General features: G+C 45.1%; 1 protein-coding gene across 1 annotated transcript in view; it reads left to right on the top strand.

Annotated features, from left to right (window-relative positions):
- The window catches only part of grin2bb (glutamate receptor, ionotropic, N-methyl D-aspartate 2B, genome duplicate b), a 63,718-nt gene that overhangs the window by 39,821 nt on the left and 2,565 nt on the right, over nucleotides 1-21,332 (top strand). Inside the window, exons 6-14 of the mRNA XM_034534990.1 lie at nucleotides 4,216-4,330; nucleotides 4,593-4,798; nucleotides 6,019-6,190; nucleotides 7,851-8,004; nucleotides 9,090-9,215; nucleotides 10,594-10,823; nucleotides 11,746-11,906; nucleotides 14,075-14,262; nucleotides 18,205-18,443. Coding sequence (XP_034390881.1) covers nucleotides 4,216-4,330; nucleotides 4,593-4,798; nucleotides 6,019-6,190; nucleotides 7,851-8,004; nucleotides 9,090-9,215; nucleotides 10,594-10,823; nucleotides 11,746-11,906; nucleotides 14,075-14,262; nucleotides 18,205-18,443 — 1,591 coding nt within the window. The remainder of the gene's footprint in view (nucleotides 1-4,215; nucleotides 4,331-4,592; nucleotides 4,799-6,018; nucleotides 6,191-7,850; nucleotides 8,005-9,089; nucleotides 9,216-10,593; nucleotides 10,824-11,745; nucleotides 11,907-14,074; nucleotides 14,263-18,204; nucleotides 18,444-21,332) is intronic.

Here is a 21,332-nt window from a genome sequence, read left to right as displayed (position 1 = left end):
ATATATATGTTTTTCTTCTATTTGTTTTACATTTATTCATGTTCAAGCACGCTCTTAGCTGACGTCAGACGTGACAGTGACTTCAGAGAGGAGGGGCTCCAGAGATTCAAAGGGACCCTTCGGCAGGGCCTCGAGCACCAATGGCCGAAGCAGACCAGCATCACCGGGCGTTGCCTCCTGACAGACCCATTTTTGGTCCCCATCTCAATGCAAGAACATTGCATGAGATGGGGGACAAAAATGGGTCTGTTCCTTTGGGCAGGAAGAAATGGCTGCTGCATACACATTCACATTGGCACAAGACAGTCCAGAGAATAGACCCAACTGCACTGGACAGGGGACCCAACTTCCTTTCCCCCCTATCGTCCTGCTGTGTTAGGGAGAAACATAGACCATAGTGAGCAGTGGGTGTTTTGCGTCAGTTGGCGATCAGATCCACTTCTGCTTTCCCAAAGCGGTTCCAGATCTCCACTCGTCTGGTCGGCAACCCCGATCTCCAGACCCGGAATGTGGAGCGCCTCCCGAACCGACAGGCTCTCCGCCGTGCTCGGAAAAATATTCCATCGTTCCCCCGTCCTGCAGTTGTAGAGGGTTGTAGAGGGTTCCTTGGTGGACCGCTCTCTGAGTGGTCTGAGGCACTCGAAGTCGCCGTTGTGAAGATCCTTTTCGGAGATGAGGGACATGACAGCCACTGACCAGGTTCTTGAACTGGCAACTTTAAATGCCTGCTTGTGATTGGAAGAGAGCATTACCCATGTAGTCCAGAGGGAGGAGCCTGTGTGAGTTTGAACTTTTCAGAGTCAGTCATCCCAGATTATGAGTCATCCACTCAAACCTGATACAGTATGTATGTGTGTGTGTGTGTGTGTGTGTGTGTGTGTGTGTGCGTGTGTGTGTGTGTGTGCGTGTGTGTGTGTGCGTGTGTGTGTGTGTGTGTCTGCGGCTTCACTATGAGATAAAATAAAGTCATATCAAATGGCTCTGGTATGCGTTTGAAGAGATTTTAGAGGGGAAAAAAAGAGGGATTGTGTCCATGCCATTGATGATTCAGTGTCTCTGTAACTAAAACATAAATTCCCCTCACAGCCAGTGATTAGTTGGAGAACAGTTGGTGAGCAAGGCGCACACAAGCGCTGCATATGGCTGTGATGAAGCCACATGAAGCTCTGCTGGTAGCTTCTTCTTCTTCTTCTTCTTCTTCTTCTTCTTCTTCTTCTTCTTCTTCTTCTTCTTCTTCTTCTTCTTCTTCTTCTTCTTCTTCTTCTTCTTCCAGCAAAGTCAGGTGGGAATTCTGAAATGAGAAGGGCACATAAAAGCCACATCAATAGTACAGGGGTACAAAATGATAAACAGAGCCGCCTCCTCTGCTGTGAATTCACAGGAGGCATCCATTTGTGAAGGAACAGGTTAATGTACGGGTGGAGGAATCGTATTGATGTGTGATCAGAGGTGAGACGGAGAGATTGATCTGAATGTGAAAGACAGCATGAGGGGAAGTGGGTAAACAGTGGATTTAGACAGAAAAATACTCCCTCTCTTTCTCTCTTTCAACCACCCTCTCTCGGGCGAGATTACTGTTCCCATGGCAACACAGCTGATTGCATGAACATTTTTGTGGTTGTGGGCGCCATGGCAACGCATCACATTATACTGGTGTTAAGAGCCTCCCCACACACACACACACACACACACACAGAGGCCGCTACTGGTCACATGGGTCGTCAGGGCGGCAACAAGTCGGACCTCCTCAGGCTCCACCAACAGCGCCTTGATCTTTTGGGTTCCCTATTCAAACTGAGATTATGTTTAGGAGACTAATCTCCTGTTGCAGGCGCATTACAGCATTAGTGTGCTCGCCAGCCAGTAAGCAGCAATAGGCATTTCATGGAGGCTTGAGTCATAGTATTGGCTTTCTCAAAGCATGTAGCCTACTTAGGTGTGTGTGTGTCTGTGTGTTTGCGTGTGAGGTGGGATATAAATACAGTCAAAGACGTTACAGATAGAGGTACTGAATGTTCTAGTAGGAGGTACTTGCGATAAAATCTTGGGTAAGTTTCAGGCCCCGTTGCTCATCTGTTGTCTGTGTTTTTTATTCACTGGTGAATAGATTTATTGTCTTTTTTTTCACACTATTGGTTGGAGATGATGGTGGGTAAAATGTGCACGGCACCTCCTTTAAAAGTCTGCACACACACACACACACACACACACACACACACACACACACACACAGCTCCTCACTCCTTGCATTCAGACAAGATATTTATTTCTCCAGTGGATTGTTTCAGAGGCAGAGCGTCTCCATGGTGATGGCAGCCCACAGATCAGGACGAGTAAGGGAAGGAGGCGGCAGAGAGAGAGAGAGAGAGAGATGATTCCAGCTTATCTGCGACTGCTGTACACTTGTTGACACACATATATGCTGATGTGTATTCATACAGGCGGTTAATACGCCCCATTCCTCACTCTCTCTCACACGTATCTCTCCTGGTGTCTTTGTTGCTCTCGCTGCCTCTCACAGCCTCCTTCTACTGCTTCTTTATGTTGTACTAAGCTGCACATCGGCTCGTATATTATATAACTTTGACAAAGTCACCGTATACCAAGAGTGCATGAAACATAAAGATTACTGCTATGTAGTAGTAGTTGTATTTGAAGAAGAAGTAGTAATACAAAAAACATACATCAAGAATATATACATTTACAGTCTTAAAATGACATTGTAAGAAAGCCATTCAATGAAAGTGGGTTGTGTGAATAAGATAACACTGAGTTCCTCTGGCAGATCATTCCACAGTGTAGGTGTTTAAACAGCAAAGGCTTTGTCCTTAATAATCTAACTATATGGCAACAGCAGGCCGGGTCCTGGACCTTAAGACCTCAAACCTGCAAAATCAGTATCTTGTTTTAAAGGAATAACACTGACATATAATAAAATATGTCTAAAAAAAACAAAACAAAAACGCAAAGAGAGTAATTCAACATCAACAAAGCAAATGTGTACAAAAGCATACTTTAAAACCAGTGGGTGTCAGATATTATGCACAGTATAATAGTATAATTTCCTGTATCGCATAACAGATAAGAACATTACTAGTATTTCACTGCTGAATATTTGACCCCCTAAATGAGTCACTACAAATACCCCACAACATTTTCGACATTTGAGAATATTTCTAAAATAAGGTCCTTGGTTTTCACGTATGCTCATCTCCCCCCCACTATTTTAAACATGTAAGCCTTATAATAATAATATATCCTTTATTGATCCCCATGGGTAAATTCTTCTCTGCATTTGACCCATCCATAGTCATTAAGGAGCAGTGGGCCCGGGGAGCAACTGGGGGTTCAGTGTCTTGCTCAAGGACACTTCAACATGCAACTATGGGGAGAGCGGGGATCGAACCGGGGACCTTGTGCTTACGGGACGACCACTCTGACGAGAGGAATAACCGGTCATCTTCGGCTGTGAGAGCTGATGCGTTTGATTTAGTGTTTTAGCAGCAAGAAAAAAAGCTCCAGAAACTGCTGCACTGTGCGCTACTATGAAGGTATATTTGTGACTTTATTACACAAACAAACAAAAATACCCTTTTTTTTTTTTTTTTTTTAACAAATATTTTATATTTGCAGCCAAAAATTATTCTAGTCTCACAATGAAAAAATAAACTAAGAAATTATTTATTCTCAGTTTATATATTTTTTACTTGTTCTGTGTTTTTTGTTTGCGACACAAATATACCTTCATATGCTACCTGCCCAGCACCAAAACAGCAGACAGACCCCCGTTAGCGGCTAGCTGGTGAACAAACCGCAGAGGAGCATTCAGCGGCTAAAGAGCCCCACAGTCCCTCAGGAGTCGGTGGGGAGCAAAGTGGAGCAAACCGGAGAGTAAATATTGGACTTACGCTCACCAGGTGGCCAGAAAGATGACTGTGTGACTGTTAAAAGTGTTTCTGCTGCATGTGTAAATAAGCAGCTGTTTGCTAACGCGTAGCCGCGACAACTTTGCTCATAATATGTCAATCTTGTGTTTACAGACTGTTGTGATACAAAATGAAAAAAATAAATCAATGAAAACCGTTTTGAAGAAAATGTCGAGTCCATCTTGAGCATCAATTTCATCACATTATTGCTAGTTGTTTTAATGACCTTGACCCATATTAATATTGACCTTGATGTTTCTGACCCACCGACTTGAATTGTCATTCTCAGGTACCTCATGAATGTCACATTTGAAGGCCGTAACCTGTCATTTAGCGAAGAGGGTCACCAGATGTTCCCCAAACTGGTCATCATTCTGCTAGACAAGGACAGACAGTGGGACAGGGTGAGCGTCTTCCCTTTCCTCTCCACTTCTCCCCTTCTGTCTTCTATCCTATTTCATTCATTCTTCTCTTTACTCTTCTTCTCTTCTTCACACCACCCTGTCTCTGAGTCCTGTCCGTCTCTCTTCCTCGGGGCTGTCCTCTGCCTTTATTTCCCACTCAGTGTCCTCCCCCCCGCCCCCTATGATGCGTCTGTCACGTCTTCCTTTGGAGTGGAAGTAGGTGTTATAGTGGCCTGTGTATCACTCCCACTCACTCCTGCAGGTTGGCAAGTGGGAGAGAGGCTCTCTGACGATGAGATACCATGTGTGGCCTCGCTTCGAGCTGTACTCTGCGGCGGAGGAGCGGGAGGACCACCTGTCCATCGTGACTCTGGAGGAAGCGCCGTTTGTCATCGTGGAGGACGTGGATCCGCTCAGTGGCACCTGCATGAGGAACACCGTGCCGTGCCGCAAACAGCTCAAACTCAGGTGATCATTTAGACTTTGGAAAACCTGTGTCGGCTTTCGTTTTCCTTGCTTTCCCCTGAAAACTGACATTTTAGTCTCACGAGATGAGAAATCTGATTTGTTTTTAATGTGTGAATCCAGGTTCAGTTTGTCTTTTTATGAAACTTAGTGTGAGACATACTAGTATTAAATACATTTTAAAAAATCAAACAAGTTACCCAATACTATAAAACCATGAATCCCGAACAGCTGCATTGGTAGTTTAGCAGAATATTATTCAAACTGTGCAGAAATGAATCTTTGTTATGATAAAATGTGCATGTATGTGCAGCGACAGTCATGATTTCTTTACATTTTCCTTGAATTTCCCTTTTTTGCGTGTCTTTGGCTTTGTTTATTATTGTTCTGTCACTGTTAATTCTCCTTGTTTTCTTTGCATCACTTTCATCCTCACAAAAATCTCTCAATGTCGATGTTTTTGATCCTCCCTCCTTCACCTTGGTGTGTGATAATACATTTTCTTCAATGGCCTCGTTCACTTTTCCTACCTGAAATCTCCCGAGGGCGTCCTACATCAGTGCTTTTTTCTATTGACTGCTCTTCCACGCTGTCCTTTCTCTTGTTCCCCTTTTCTCCTCTGACAAAATAAACAGCTGGCGGTAAGTCAAAGACGTCGATGTATTTTGTTGCAGAGAGATCGACTGAAATGAGCATGATTACCAGAAAGCAAAGTCGGCGTATGAGACAGTATTGGGAATCAATGGCAGCATCAAATTGCCCAAAAAAAGGTGTTTTGAGAAAGTTTGTCACTGCAACCTCGAGAGGCCCTTGAACGTGAAGCCATAAATATTATGCACGGTGGGCAAGATCACACACAGAGACGCACACAACTCACGATCTCATAATCTTCTGGCGGATAAATGACTAAAATAATCGATGGATTAACAAAGAAAAGTTGCCATTTAATGTTCTTTCCACATTCCTACTGACTTCAGGTGGTTTCCTTGGCCAGTTCCAGTGGTCTTCTTCTTTCTTTTTTGTATGTGTGCTTATCAGTTTTTGGGTGGCATTAAAACCTACATATTCTCTCAGCCCCTTTTAAATAAAAACGTGTATTCCATCTCATCCCTGCTGCTGTCTTCTCTCCTCTGAATCTGCTAGTTTAATGGACCTGAACCCAAATAAACGGGTCCTCCCGTGCCCCTCTCTTTGCTTGTCGTCCTCTCTGCGCCGCCTCCCAGCAATCAGACTGGCGATTCAGGGATTTACATCAAGCGCTGCTGCAAAGGGTTCTGCATTGACATCCTGAAGAAGATCGCCAAGGCGGTGAAGTTCACTTACGACCTCTACCTGGTCACCAACGGCAAACATGGCAAGAAGGTGAATGGGACGTGGAACGGCCTGGTCGGTGAGGTGAGGACACGACTCTGTATTTTACACATGAACCAAATGGCCCTGTTTATTCCACGTGCCCTCGCTGGCTTCACTGATCGGTAGTGCACGGATACTATTTTCCATTTCACTATTTTCTTAAAGGCGTAGTGCATTCCGCACGCCTCAATGAAGACATGCAACACCATTTGCAATGGCAGTGAAGAATGTGCGGAAAGATTGTCACAAATGAATCGGCTTCAAGTTGCAGGAGTCAGATTTAAACTTCTGCTATTTTGTAAAGTGAGAAAAAGTTGCTATTTCAGACGGTAATTTGGTTACCGAGCTTCCCTCTCTCTCTTTGCATTTGGTGCATGCAGTCGGATGGAGGTCATTTTTAAAATGGGAAAAACTAGAATGTGAAACAACAGCTACGGATTGAAATGTCTTGAATCTAATTCCGTCTTCATTTGTTCATTATGCCTTGCGTTTATTTATTCAACATTTGTGAGTGTGTTTGTTGTTTTTTCACTCTCTTTTCCTTTGCTCATCACTTTTGCCGCTTTTATAGCAGTTTGCAATTTACTATTCTTTATAAAAAATATAACTACAATGCGCAGATCAAATTGCTTTGCAAAATGTAAAAAAATAAGTAAGTAAGTTAAGACTCCGCCAACTGGTGAGAGTGTTTTGGTGCCCGTGGGAATGAGTTTTTTATGACGGGGCTAATTATATTGTCTGAGTGTCTCTTTCTCGCCGTCTTTGTCAGCCATCGAGCTGCACTCGGTCCCCACAACCCGGCCTGAGGGGGAGCTGTGATCAGCTCCGGAAAACCTCTGGAGGAGGACAGTCAGGCTCCTAATCAGAGAAGGAGAAAGAAAAAGACAGAGAGAAGGAGAAAGCCATTGGAGGAGAGAGAGAGAGAGAGAGAGAGAGAGAGCAGCCCCAGGGAAAGACCCACTTCTCTACTGCACACATTAGACATTCAGCGCTAACCTTTACAAATCAATGTGACGTGCAACCTAATTGATTATGGCGTAGAACCAGCTACTTTATGACCATCTTCAGAACATGGTTGAGTTAAGATGTGCAGGGTAATGTAAAGATGACAGCGTCCGACGTCCACCTACTGTCGATTTAGTTTTAATGTTCCTGTGACGTGCATCAGCACGAAGACACGGGCCACGCAAATGTACAGTTCATGCATGCCTGGAAGCGTTAGTTCACTTCCTGAAATGCCTGAACAAGCAGCTAATGATTTAATGTGGCACAGGACAACAGGACAACAGGACAACAGGACAACAGACACAGAAAACAAAACGAGACAAGAGAAAGAAATGAAGCGTAGGAGAAGCATAGGATTCCTGCTCACTCCGGCATACATATCGCTTATTAACACAGTCTTTTGTGCTCCTTTTTTTATTCACGGCCCGAGGCTCCCAAAAAGTAAATGTACCTGAACACACTCGGAGGGATGCTGGGGTCGGTGGGGAGTCGATTACTGACCCAGTGGTGTAACGATCCTCTTCTCCTACACTACTTGTCAAAGGCGGCGCCTTGTGTGTACGAACTGCAGCACTGACTTACTTGCCCCAAAATGCATCTTCCACCTCTCTGTTTTCACCGCAATCCTGAGTATATATCAGTACTGACCTTCCAGGTCCCCTCCCCCCCCCTCTGTCTGTCTGTGGTTGACCTTCAGGTGGTGCGGAAGAATGCCCACATGGCAGTGGGTTCGCTCACCATCAACGAGGAGAGGTCCCAGGTCATTGACTTCTCCGTGCCCTTCATTGAGACGGGGATCAGTGTCATGGTCTCCCGTAGCAACGGCACCGTGTCCCCCTCCGCCTTCCTCGGTGAGGAGACAGACACCTGGTGTTTATGGCTGATGGACAACACAAATCGACACACACACACACACACATACACACACACTCAAAGATAAAATAATAAATGCACAGTAAAAAAAAAAAAAAAAGTACGCTGTTTAACACACATTTGGGGAATTAGTGACATAAAATGCAGCAGAAAAAACGTGCATCGCTAAATACTGAAACGCATGTAATCTCAACACAGAGGTCCATTCAGTGGCGGTTCTGGAGCTTTCGACCGTGTATCACACACACAAGTCATCATGGGATAATCAATGTTCAAAACTCTCATCATTCTTGAACGCGTTAAAGGGCGTCTCCTTGCATCAGAGGTGTCTTAAAGTCCTTATCGTTGTCCTCCTTAAGATGTCAGTCCTGGTTGATACGGCCACACTTGTGTTGCCGTGGGAACAGCAAGTGTGGTTTCAATACTCCAGGTCCCAGAAATGTCTTTGAGCAGCAATTTATTTTTCAGAAAAGCAAAACATTGGTTTAAATAGCAGCCAAACAAGCTTCATAAGGAGGTCTGGTCCGACATGTCGTGTTGATGTCACTTTGATACCACACATGGTGCAGAAGCGTTGGGTACCTTGCTGAGGAGCTGGAGATGGAGGCCGGTTACCAATTTAAAGAGGAAAAAGTGCACATATATATATTTTTTAAAGTGGAATATTTACAACTCCATCCGCTTACGAAGATTGTGCACTAGAACCGAAAGCTCCAGAGCAGCTACTAAATGGGCCTCGCGGTGAGCTTGTATTGAGTACTATGGAAACTCTCACTGACTGTTTGAGTGGTGGGAGACGTGCCCACTTCCATGAGTACACATCTGTCCATTCGCACTTACCGACTTCCCTCTCAGCTGCTCTCCTGAAACGTGCTTTGGGACTGGGGCAGAATCCATCACCGTGCATCACTTGTGAATACAAGTAATCATGTTGATTATGATTTTCTTTAATCTGGTTTAATCAACTTCCTCTCTCTGTCTCTTTTCCACAACCCTCCCTCCTATCCCTTTTCACTTCCTCTGCCCCCCCCCCCCCCCTTCTGTCTCCTTCTCTGTGTTTTAGAGCCCTTCAGTGCTGATGTCTGGGTGATGATGTTTGTGATGTTGCTGATGGTGTCGGCCGTGTCTGTGTTTGTGTTTGAGTACTTCAGCCCCGTGGGTTACAACCGCTGCCTGGCAGATGGACGAGGTGAGAAGACTGCACACACACGCACACACACACACACACACACACACACGCGTGCACACACACACACACACACACACACACACACACACACACACACACACACAGTCAATGCATGCTCCATGATCCAAGTGACAATGGGGTTCATTTTCAGGCGACGTCACGTGCAGAGATGAAGACTTACCAGTTGGCATGTTTCCTCGTGACCTTGAATGCAGCATGCAAACAAAGCCCCCTCGCACGCCAAGTGGATTTGACAATCCCCGTCTGTATGAGTGCGATCGGAGCACTTTCTATACTCGATGCCGCGGAGTACTTATCTCCGTCTCCAGTCACTTAAGCTCTTTCCATAATGAAAAGGATCATTGACAAGAGGTGATCTGAAGTATTCTTAGCTATCACACGTGTGAACAAAGACTCCTCTGTTCAAGCATTACGTCTCTCTTTCTTATAGTATAGTATAGTGCTGCTCTCAGCATTACACGCCGTTGTTACACACATCTCGGGTTGCAAAACTGGCGAGGACACTTAAGTAGATCCATTACCATACATTGAAAATATGTGTCAGGTTCAATGGTGTCTGACAGTATGGAATAACACGGCGCTGTTGAATCACATTTGGTTCCAGCGGGCCGTTCAAATCAATTTGCCACTCAAAATCGATGGTTCAGATTCAATCTTTTTTATTTATCCTTCTCTCCAGGTTTTATACACCAAGCTCTGTTTGACTCTCGTGATTGCATTAAGCTGCCACGACGGCAGCCACTCAGGATCAAATCAGAGACGTGTTATATGGCTGCTCACAGCCTTTTCTATTTATTTATTGTATATTTTGTATCAAAGACCAGAGGGGAGAAGAGTAATGGTGTGTGGTTTGGAGTTATGTCAGTGTTTTCTGTCTGTCTTCTGGCAACAGTGTGTAGTGTGTGTGTGGGGCTTGATCGCTACAGCTTATGTAAGGCTGTTTTCCTTTACTGCTGCTCCCGCTGTAGCATAATTGTCGCCTGCTGCGTACCCCCCCCCCCCCCTTTCTCCCTGTCTGTGAAGCCTCGGAGCTATCCAGTGGTGTAGTGCTTCCACCCTGCTTACCTTGTCATGCTGGATCAGAGGTAGTCTGTGTCAGTGGGCTGTCACGGCAGCGGCTGGAAGAGCGCACGTTGATCCTGCGACCGCTGGCAAAGTAAAAGGATTTGGGAATAAATCCAGTCTTTGTAGCCGCCATCCATCAAGTGGCGTCCCACGACGGCGGTCGCGAGTGAATGGAGATAAAGTGAAGTAGCATCTGGGATCTGTCAAACTGATTCCTCACATTCCCTCTTCGCTCTGTCATCTTTCTTTGTACCCCTCCTCCCTCTCCTCTCCTCTCCCACGTCTCTCCCAGAACCCGGGGGCCCTTCCTTCACCATCGGCAAGGCCGTCTGGCTGCTTTGGGGTCTGGTTTTCAACAACTCCGTCCCCGTGCAGAATCCCAAAGGGACCACCAGTAAGATCATGGTGTCAGTGTGGGCCTTCTTCGCTGTCATCTTCCTGGCCTCCTACACTGCCAACCTGGCGGCCTTCATGATCCAGGAGGAGTACGTCGACCAGGTGTCGGGCCTGTCAGATAAAAAGGTGTGAGCGTGAGGCAAAGTGTGGGGCCGCGCGGCGGGGGAGCGGGTGTGTGAAAGTAACGTGGGGGGGTTGAGACCGAGTGTGTGTGTAGATGAAGGTCTGTTAGCGGATTCACGGTTCAGGGCTGCCGCTAAAGATTGTTTTCCTTTTTTACTATGTATTTTATTTGACCTTCTTACTATACAGATTATAATTGAATCCTCAGTATTTTGTTTGACGACCGTCTGTGGTTCAAGTTGCTTGTTTCAAATTGTCTGTTTTGCCTAATCTTCAATTTACAAAGATATGAAACAAAGAAAAGCAGCAAATCTGAGGATTTTAGAAGCTGGAACGAGAAAACATTTTTCATATTTGCTTCATAGACCGCTTCAACGATTATCACCATTGCTGATTCGCACTGAAATATGATTCGCACTTAAATATGTATGTATGGCTTGTGACTTTGTTGACCGATCAATTAGTCGAACAACAGAAAGAAAAAAAATCAGCGACTTTTTTTATCAAAGTTTCATCAATTTCAAAACACTTTCAAGGAGAAATGTCAAAATGTGAGTCGCTTATTGTGAGGATCTGCTGCTTTTCTTCTCTTTCTGTCCTTTCTTTGGCTTACATAATCGGAAGAGGAATTGTTTTGGGGGTTTTGGACTGTTCAGACAAAATTGTCAGCCTTGGCTTTAGAAATCATGATTGGCATTTGATAGTTTTTTCAACCTCCTATCCATCAAATGGTTAAACCAGAAATTGATTAATCCAGAAATTGAATAGTCCGTGATGAAAATGCTCGTCAGTTGCAGCCCGACCCTAATCGTCCGATTGGAGGGTCTTTACTTTTGGACTGGACCCGGTGTACAGTACATGTTTGTCTGTGTATCGGAGCTCAACTTTCATTAATACGTTCCCTGTTTCTGTTTTGACGAAACAGTTCCAGAAGCCCAACGAATTCTCTCCGCCGTTCCGGTTTGGCACGGTGCCCAACGGGAGCACAGAGCGCAACATCCGCAACAACTACAAGGACATGCACAATTACATGACCAGCTTCCACCAGAAGAATGTAGACGAGGCGCTGTACAGTCTGAAGAGCGGGTGAGGAGGGGGGGCGGGGGGGGGGGGGGGGGTAGAGAAGAGACTGAGGGGAGGATAAAGAGACAGATGATGGGGGTGATGTGCGGAGGGAGGGAGTTGAAAGGATCCCAGCGGGGAGAAAAAGAGACGGGCGCCATGAAGCTGTGAGGTCCTGTGCTGATGCAACACAGAGGAAAGATGATGAAGGAGTAAGGAGAGGGAGACTGAAGGAAAGGAGGGAGCATTCTGGGTGATGTTCGTGGGCAGCCAGTGGAGCCACCGGCACCCAAAATAGCAGCGTAGCCCGTGGTTGCAGTGAAAGCTTGCTAATATTCACCCTCCTTCTTTCTCTCTCTCTCTCTCTCTCTCTCCCTCCCTTCCCTTTCCTTTTCCTTTTCACTCTTTCTCTCTCCCTGTCCTACGATGTGTTCATCAACCGCCGCTTAAGGATTAACAATGGAAAGTATTGATGTACCGGTGGTGAGAGACTGAGCTGAATGACCACGGAGGCCTGCAGGGCACCGGGGCACCGTTTGATGGTAGTTTTGTTGCCAAGATGGAGGTCGTCATGCCGATTGACCTGAGACGTCATTCAGGGTCGGTCTGGATGGATCTGAATAGAGTAGATACAAGGAACTGTTTCAGCTCAGACGGTATTAACAGTTACATGGTCAATTGAGCTGTTAGGCCTAAACGATAGTCATACTTGAGGGAGACACGTCAGGTGATTAGGGTCAAAATTATATCAAAATACAGATATCACTATAAAATGTCACCATTTGATTACTGACATTAAGGCATTACATTATATTTCTGAAACCGTGTGTTTAAATATAGAAATGAGGCATTATTTTATGAAATATGCACTCATTTGCAAACATTTCCACAACAGAAAGCTGGACATTGGATGAAACCAGGTTCAGAATTCACGTTTCATTTTGTTGACATTTTAGAGTCACAGGTTTTTACGAGGGGGGAATATTGGATGTCTCTTTACATCACTCCATGAATCAGAAAATTATGCCAAAAGCCAAAGAAAATAGGTTTGTAGTCAAAAAGTGTTCGGCATGAACAAACCATCACAATACAGAGAGGAATGGAACCGGAGAGTTTGGTGTATGTAAGTGATGCTGATGTGGAGATTTCTGGCTCAGTCTGAGAACATTTAAAGATATGTGCTGTAAAATTGCCTACGTTTTGAAAACATTGAACGTGAATAGGGTAAAATAAAATGATATCACCGTGACACTTCTCCAGCTGATGTTACTTATATTAAGACAAAGTAGTACAATAAACACCAACATGTGTATTTTGGATGTTTTCTTTCGACTAGTCTAAAATAAGACGAAGCAAAATCAGTTCATGAAAAACATGTTTTTCTCTGTAGTTACTCATCCTAAAATAATTTAATTATTGATCTTGGTCAAACGTACCGTTGTTTCAGAAGCTTTTAATTTGTTTTTTAAGAAGTGAGCAAAAGTGGTCTTTGATTCAGACTCGGTGTTCTACCTAAAACACTACCGGAAACCCAGGAATAAAACAGAATAGAATAATAAATATTCAGAGATTTCATCCCGAATCACTCCTAACTGGTTCCCTATATTGACTGATTATAGAGAGTTTGAACTCAAAGAGAAATATCTCTGTTATTTTTTGAGCCCTCATAGCACGCACACTGCCTCTTCCTAAACAACCCTCAATGCAATGTTTGTACCTGGTAACTATTTATTCTATGAAGCCATAAATGTATCATAATTTATTTGCCATTCATTATCGCTGAAATAGAGAGAGAGAGAGAGAGAGATCAAAGTTTAGATTAATTAATTCCAATTTAATGCTAAGCCAGTGTTTCCTAGAGTGTTTTACTCAGAGCACAGCAGGTCGCCTGAACACACAGAAATGTGCACATGCAATTCAACATTTATGGAGAATACAGTGAAATAAATAAATCAAATCAAATATGTAAATATTGACTTTGGTAAATGTAAATGACTCCTGAAAATCAACAACAGTTTTAAGACTCGACGCACCCGACGAACCGACTGATGCGACGCAGTCTAAATCTACAATTAGTGCCAAATTACAAAGCTCTTCAGGAACCTCTCCAGAAATGTGAAGGAAACAACAAGGCGCTCTTACGATGCCAACGTGTTCTTCTAACGCACTTTCCTCTCCGTGGCGCTCGGCAGCAAGCTGGATGCCTTCATCTACGACGCGGCGGTGCTGAACTACATGGCCGGCCGGGACGAGGGCTGTAAGCTGGTCACCATCGGGAGCGGCAAAGTGTTCGCCTCCACCGGCTACGGCATCGCCATCCAGAAGAACTCCGGCTGGAAACGAGCCGTGGATCTGGCCATCCTCATGCTGTTTGGAGATGGTAAGGGACTTGGAATAACATATCGTATTCTGTGTTATTTGAATGAAGATGCCTCGTAAATATCATCGCAACACAAGCAATAATGGTGGCATTTCTATTCGGCTCTTCATCTGCTGCTCTGTTGCAGATGATCAGGTGTTACAGCTGCTGTTGTTGATTGCCACTTCAATGTAGAAAATACACACACGCACACACGCACACGCTCACACGCGCACCATTTTGGAGATGGTGGTAAACACGGTGTCCTATTCTTTTGTGAAGTATCCTCACCGCTAGATGAGAGGTGTGCTCTCATCAGTGACTTAAAGCTGGGGACGGGAAGTCGTTCAAAGCAGCTGCGAGGAGGCTGCATGTGACTCCGAAGGGGGTCCGTGTTTGTGATGGTAACAAGCCAAGAGCCTGCTGGTGGATCCCGGCATTTGATGAGGCCTCCTGAGCCAGACTGGCACGGTTCAGTCCTCGATCAACAGCGAGGCACCGGCAGGCCTGAGAGGCTGCAGCTGCTGCAGCTGGAGGAGTGCACGCTGGAGTGTGGAAGGAGTTTGTTTGTTTGTTTGTTTGTTTGGTGATTTCAGAGGTTCTGGCAGCGTTCACTGCAAAGGATACGCTTAAATATATACCTTAAAGGGACAGTTCCTCTTCCCTGTCGCAATCTTGTTAGTTCCTCCACGAACCTCCTCACAACAACGTCTGTGGACTATCTTGAGTAGCCAGGTGAGGATTTATGGGAAGTCTTTTTTGGGGCGCTTTTAGCACCACAAGCCGAGTGCCATATCGTCCCATTATATCTGAGAGAAGGCCGACATCTTCAACACCTGGCAACTCACACCAAAGCAATCTGGGCACTACGAGTAAGAGGATACATTTGGGGTAATTGTCTTATTTCTTTCTTCTGTCGCATAGACTTATTCATCCAACAGGGGAAACCTTAAATATTTTTGATTTGTCGCCAGTGCGAGCGCTTTCTGGTATGAACGATATGAACCCTCTCTGATTTAGTGTATAGCTTTCTAAGATGTTCTCTCCTACAGCTTGTGAGCTACATCAGAAGGATCGGACAGAAAGGCTGCGAAGCTCAGCGTACGGTTTTGAAAAAGCGCGTAAATAATTTAAGCCCTTTACCACCTCCAGTGCCCGCTAAGTGATGTGCAGGGAGCGCAGTAGTGGGCTACCCCGAGTGTTCATAAGCACACGTGTCTTTGTAGAAATTGATTCGTGTAGCACCGTTACACCGGCTGATCAATTCACTGATTTGAATCATCAGTCCCACCCCAGTACTTCAGTGAGGGAGCAGCCCCCGTGATACCGCTGTCGGGTTCGTGGGTCTGCTTTTGTTTTTTGAGCTCCAGCTGTTGTTGTGTGTTTTGGGTCGTGACCGAAAGAAGACGTCAGCGAGCCGGGGAGGGGATGGCGAGCAGGTGCTGGAAAGTGATCGGTATTAGATGGGTGGATGAATGCTGGAAAGACGAAAGTTGTTGTTGACTGAGGAGTGAAAGAGTTTTTACTTTTTTAACTATCGCAAGTTTTGTCTTTAAGCTTTTGGGGCGTTATCTATAGTAATAATAATACTCCAAAATAGCATAGGTTTAAGTAAAACATATTTTTGAGGGCGGAACACAAAACCTCTCCTGTAGCTTTTATTCACTGTAGAGATTCAGAGTGTGTCTCTTTATCCTGACTGGGACACTGCTCCTAAAACCTGAAGGCATAGCTCACACCCTGTCCCGCTGGCTGGTGTGGATTCCAGACCATAGACATCCTATAATAAATTATAGGGCGATACAATAGGCCACAAATAAAGCACTGGAAGAATTAACATTGTAGGTGAATGTAGAAACACACCACTATTATTGGAGTGTCATAAGCCTGCTATCGCAGATGCATAGCTGTATAGTAAGTATAATAATACCACAATAAAATCACAACGGAAAGTATAACATGCTGAAATAAATAAATAATAATGAGCTTCATGTAAAAGAAGAGATTGTTCATGATGTGAATCATTGGAGAGTACACCTACAGGAGCACTCCACCTCCAGAGACCGTCTGTGCTCCACCACATGCCAAATCATATATTGTACAGCACGCTGACACACACACACACACACACACACACACACACACACACACACATACATAATGGTCTCCAATGTGCTACCAACTTCCATCCCGGTGTGTGTGACGGATGACGGGGTCAGTGCAGGGGGAACGTTCACCTCGGATCACATCTTTAGGAGCCAAATTGACCCAGACCTCGACGTACACTGATGTGTGACGTACGCTCAGATGCCAGTCCTGAAACTGATGCCCGGTTCAGAGATCAGACTCCTCGATGTTTGTTCCTATCCGTCACGTCCTAGAGTCCAGAACATATGAACATGATGCGAGTCTTGTGTGCCGAGGGAGAGGATCAGCAACGGTCTACTAACAGGAAACCAAGGGCCTCTTCATGTGGGCAGGATCAAGAGGGAGATGGGAGAGGTGTTGAAGATGGAGGAGGAGGAGGAGGAGGACGTATGTCATTGTCATTGAAATCCGTGGGCGGATATGAAGAATCAGCTGCAGTCAAGAATGGGTCACTGGTTCTAAATGGGAACCAATTCTTTGCCCGGCCTTATCTGAAGTTAAGGGGGATATCTGGTCATCACTAGGAATTCATTTAAAAACAGGATCAAAGAAAATTATATTAAAGTTATTTGAATTTTTGCCCTTTTGAAATGCAGTTATCACGAACACATGTTCTCGTTAGACATCATTTGAGTAAGTCGGCTTACTCGCTTTCTTTGCGGGAGCCGGATGAGAAGATTTCTACCTCTGTCGCGTCCGTGCACTAAACACGGAGCTGGACGCAAGAGGCTGTTAGCTTAGCGGACTGGAAGTCAGTGGGAGACCAGTCCCAGCAGGTCGAAAGCTAATTTATTAATATGTTGTATTCCTGTTTCTTTAATCCGTACTCTGTGTGGCGTTGTGAGGAGTTATTTGATTAAAGTAATTACAATAATTCTTGGTTGCCAGGTTGGCGCCATCGTACAGAGGAAAATACTGATATATACTAAATATATATATTGTTTTACTTTGGACAAGCTAGTAGTTTACCTCCTGCTCCCAGTCGCTAAGCTAAGCTAAGCTAAGCTAATAGCCTCCTGGCTCCAGCTCTGTAGTTCACATGAGAGGGGTACAGATCTTCTCACCTAACTCAGAGAAAGAAAGTGAAGGAGTGTAAATATTCGTTAATTTATTCCATGAGCAAAGACCATGAAACAATAAAGTTTTCCCCTTGGTTCCAGATTTCATATTTTCTGTTTTCGGCGCTCATCACCATGATAACTATTCTACCACTAAGTCGATGTAGTCTGGAGAGAAAGTCTCGCTGAAAACTATAGTGACGAGACAAACGCACGCACACCCATACGCCTGCACACCCTCTTGATCTCCTCCAGACACACACAACATCAGTTCATTGGTGCAGATCAAACAAATCTCTCTGGACGTGTCCTCCCCCCTCAGCGGTCCCCCCAGGGACGTGGAACTGAGGGGGAGATATTTTAGGGCGGAAGCACTCGTCACATGACCACACACACACTTCCTCCCCGAGGACTGTCGAGTTCCGGCGGGCGCTTGTGTTTCTTTTTTTTCTTCTTCTTCCCCACAACAAGGAAAGGGAAAGCCTTGCATAAGCAATCCTTAATGAGGTAGATCCTCGGGGAGACGTTCAGTCAAAATAATGCAACCTGACATGTGTTGCACATACATGAGACCTGAGCTGTTTTTGGCATCAACTCCCCTTCCAAAATGTGCCCTCTCTTTTTGTACTCACACTTAAATGTTCAGACACCTATGGGCCAAATCACTCAAGCGCAAACATCCCTGACGACCTCGATACAGTAACCTGTGTGTGTGTGTGTGTGTGTGTGTATGTGTGTGTGTCTCTCCTTACTCCAGGTGATATGGAGGAGTTCGAGGCCCTGTGGCTGACGGGCATCTGCCACAACGAGAAGAATGAGGTGATGAGCAGCCAGTTGGACGTGGACAACATGGCGGGGGTCTTCTACATGCTCGGCGCCGCCATGATCCTGTCGCTGCTCACCTTCATCTGTGAGCATTGGTTCTACTGGCAGCTGCGCTTCTGCTTCATGGGCGTGTGCTCTGGGCAACCCGGGGCCACCTTCTCCATTAGCAGGGTGAGTGTGCTCGTGTTTTATTTTAGGTCTGACCTTTGTCACCCCCCCCCCCGCGCCCCCTCGCCTCGACAGGAAGATCAAGAGAGGGGTTGTTTTCAAACCGCTGACTTTCGGTTGAGGTGTATCGAGTCAGTCAGCGGGATGCGATGACTCAGCTGACTTAACCTGTGACTTTTTTTTAGCCCATTTGTTAAACAACAAGTCAAAAGCATCAGTGAGCTGTACGGGAAAAGGATATCTTGTATAAAACACTGTCAGTCAAAGGGAGCAGTTAACTTTCATTAAAATAACCAGCACTTAAAAAATAAATTAATACAAAATGTTTCATCTGAATAATTAAAGATTTGTGATGGATATTTCTTTATTTAGAATTACAGGTTTGTCTTGAAAAAACAAGTTTATTTGATCAGAATTCTGGTGTAATTATGTAATCAAGTGACACGGCTAACTTACGTTTACCCATGAGAAATATATGAGATATATGTATTAAAATATGAGATACATGTGAGAAATATATGAGATATATGTGGGAAATATATGTTAAAGTTGAACGTTTACTCAAAGTTAAGGTGTCAGATATTCTCATAAGATGTGACGTCTGAAGGCAAAGTGTTTATGGCTTTCAGAACGGCCACCCCCGGATGCGGGATGAAAAGGCCGCCGTGGTGGAGAGGGGGGGGCGAGATGTGATAAAGTGCACATTTTCAATCTCATCAAATGCATCTTTCTTTTTTTTTTACACAGGAAAAATAATCAGCCTCAAAATGAAGAAGCCTAACCTTATTGTCGTAACTTTCTCCCATACACACAACTGGGCCAATCGCTGCATGAAGTGGCCGTGATTGCCAAGACCTCAGTTCACTCAGTTCATAGAGGTCAAGAGTGAACACTTGTCAGTCGTTTACTAAACTGACCAACAAACACAGGCAACTATTTAGCCTCTTCACTTATTCAGGAAAGTGGAAAGCGAACGTGTTTCCTGGATTGCCACACAAGAAGTGGTTACAACCCGCGTCATAAAGACTGCGGGCTGCTGATGTGCGGGACCACAGCGGGACCAACCGGCATCGGCATGCGTGCGTCGCTGAAGCCTCGAGGCCCTGACAGACAAAACAAAGCCCGCGGTCTTCCCCCGTTTATCTGGTTATCAAGCGCGTTGCGACTCTGCTCAGATGCGTCACCTAATGAGGTGTCTCAGAGTTATTGAAACAAGCTGTTTGGGGTCCATATAAATAATCATCAGAGGTGTAAAATCATTTGCATAATGTTGCCTTTTAAAGAGGGGGATTGGAGGAGGAGGGGGTGGAGGGGTGGGGGGAGGTTGTTGCATGCAAATTGTCTCAGTTATTATTTGCCTGAGAAAAGGACACCAGTGTTTATGTGTGTGGTGCTTTCTAATTGTAATGTCGTTTGGTTAACACCTACTCAGAATAACCTGAAAGCACTCTTCATGAATAGATCTGGCCTTGAGCACTTCAGAAACACGCCATTTCCTCTTTTTTTTGTTCAATTGGCAGGAATTTCGTCCTCTCTTTGTCGCTTCCTGAAACGGCTGTTTTTTCTTTTTTTCGTAATGCCAAACATAAGCACTGTTTTGTGCATGGTAGCTTTACGATTCACCCGAAGCACTGACACGGTTGAGACCGATTTTACTTGCATTACAACGTCCATTTAGAGCGCATACACCGTTTCAAGAGGCTTGATATCTTTTATACATTTCCACCCTTGGTTTAGCACTCGAGTTGCGGTGCGAGGACGAAAAAATATTAAAGATAGCGCGGCATTGAAGAAAACAGTTTTCTAATACAGTATAGAGAAAACGTACGGACGGACAAGTGACGAGAGCACAAAGGGCTAATAAAATACAGAGGAAGAAAAAGAGATCAGTTAGCCAGAGTCATGATAAAGAATAAAATGGGTAGCAGGACAAAGGCAGTGTAGAAAAGAATAGACACAGTGGTGAGCAAGGAACCTCTGTTCTATTACCTTTTCACGGCAGCTGTAGTAGCCATAGATGTAGAGAGATAAAGGCTGCCGCTCACCGGAGCACCCGGAAACGGAGATAAAACAGACACAAAGAGGGAACGGAGGCATCAAAGAAGAGCAGGGACGACGATTCAGATACACCAATGTGGCTCGGCGATGGGGAGAGTGACTAAGAGACAGACAGAAACTGTTTCTGACAAGTTGACGCCTTTGAGGAAAGTTGGCCCGCGTGCTGTGCTGGTGGGTAGTGTGTCCTCGACCTTTCGGATTTGGCTGTCGCCTCGACCACAGATCCCCTCGGCCCCCATTTAAACACGCTTGTTTGACTTCACTCGGGAAGAGGCTTTCCCCTCCCTCGAAAATCCCGATCCGACCGACAAACCTGAAGCGAACGCGCACGCTGATGGATTATGATGGATTATGAAGAAGACGATTGATAATGTAATGCGCCTCTTGATATATTGAGAAAGTTGGATTTACTTTAGCAAAGTGATTAATTTTCTTTGACAACGTGTGTTTTTTATGAAAGGGAAATGAGGAAAAAGTAAGTGCCACCAGTGTCTGCTGAATTAAAATGGCATTGATTAAACCTATTGATCGGGGGTCAGAACCATGAGCTTACAGCTCCCCTTGTGTTATCAATCAGGGCTTTGATCGGCTCCCTCAGCTCTCGTCAATCTAAGGTGGAGTGCTGAGCAGCTGCTGTGAACGTCAGCACCGCTCCCCTGAGAACAAGTCACTTATGAACTCAGCCCCTATTACTGTTTAATAGTGTGTAAACAAGAGGATGGTCAGAGAAAACATGGCGAAGCAATAACCCTTCTCCGCCCCTGTTTGCCTCCCTCTATCTCTCTCTCTCTCTCTCTCTCTCTCTTTGTCATTCTGTTTATGTGTGTAACATTA

The sequence above is a fragment of the Cyclopterus lumpus genome, chromosome 1 (assembly GCF_009769545.1).
Source record: "Cyclopterus lumpus isolate fCycLum1 chromosome 1, fCycLum1.pri, whole genome shotgun sequence".
NCBI classification, from domain to species: domain Eukaryota; kingdom Metazoa; phylum Chordata; class Actinopteri; order Perciformes; family Cyclopteridae; genus Cyclopterus; species Cyclopterus lumpus.
The sequence above is the reverse complement of the archived record's forward strand: the minus strand, read 5'-3'. Positions and strand labels throughout refer to the sequence as shown.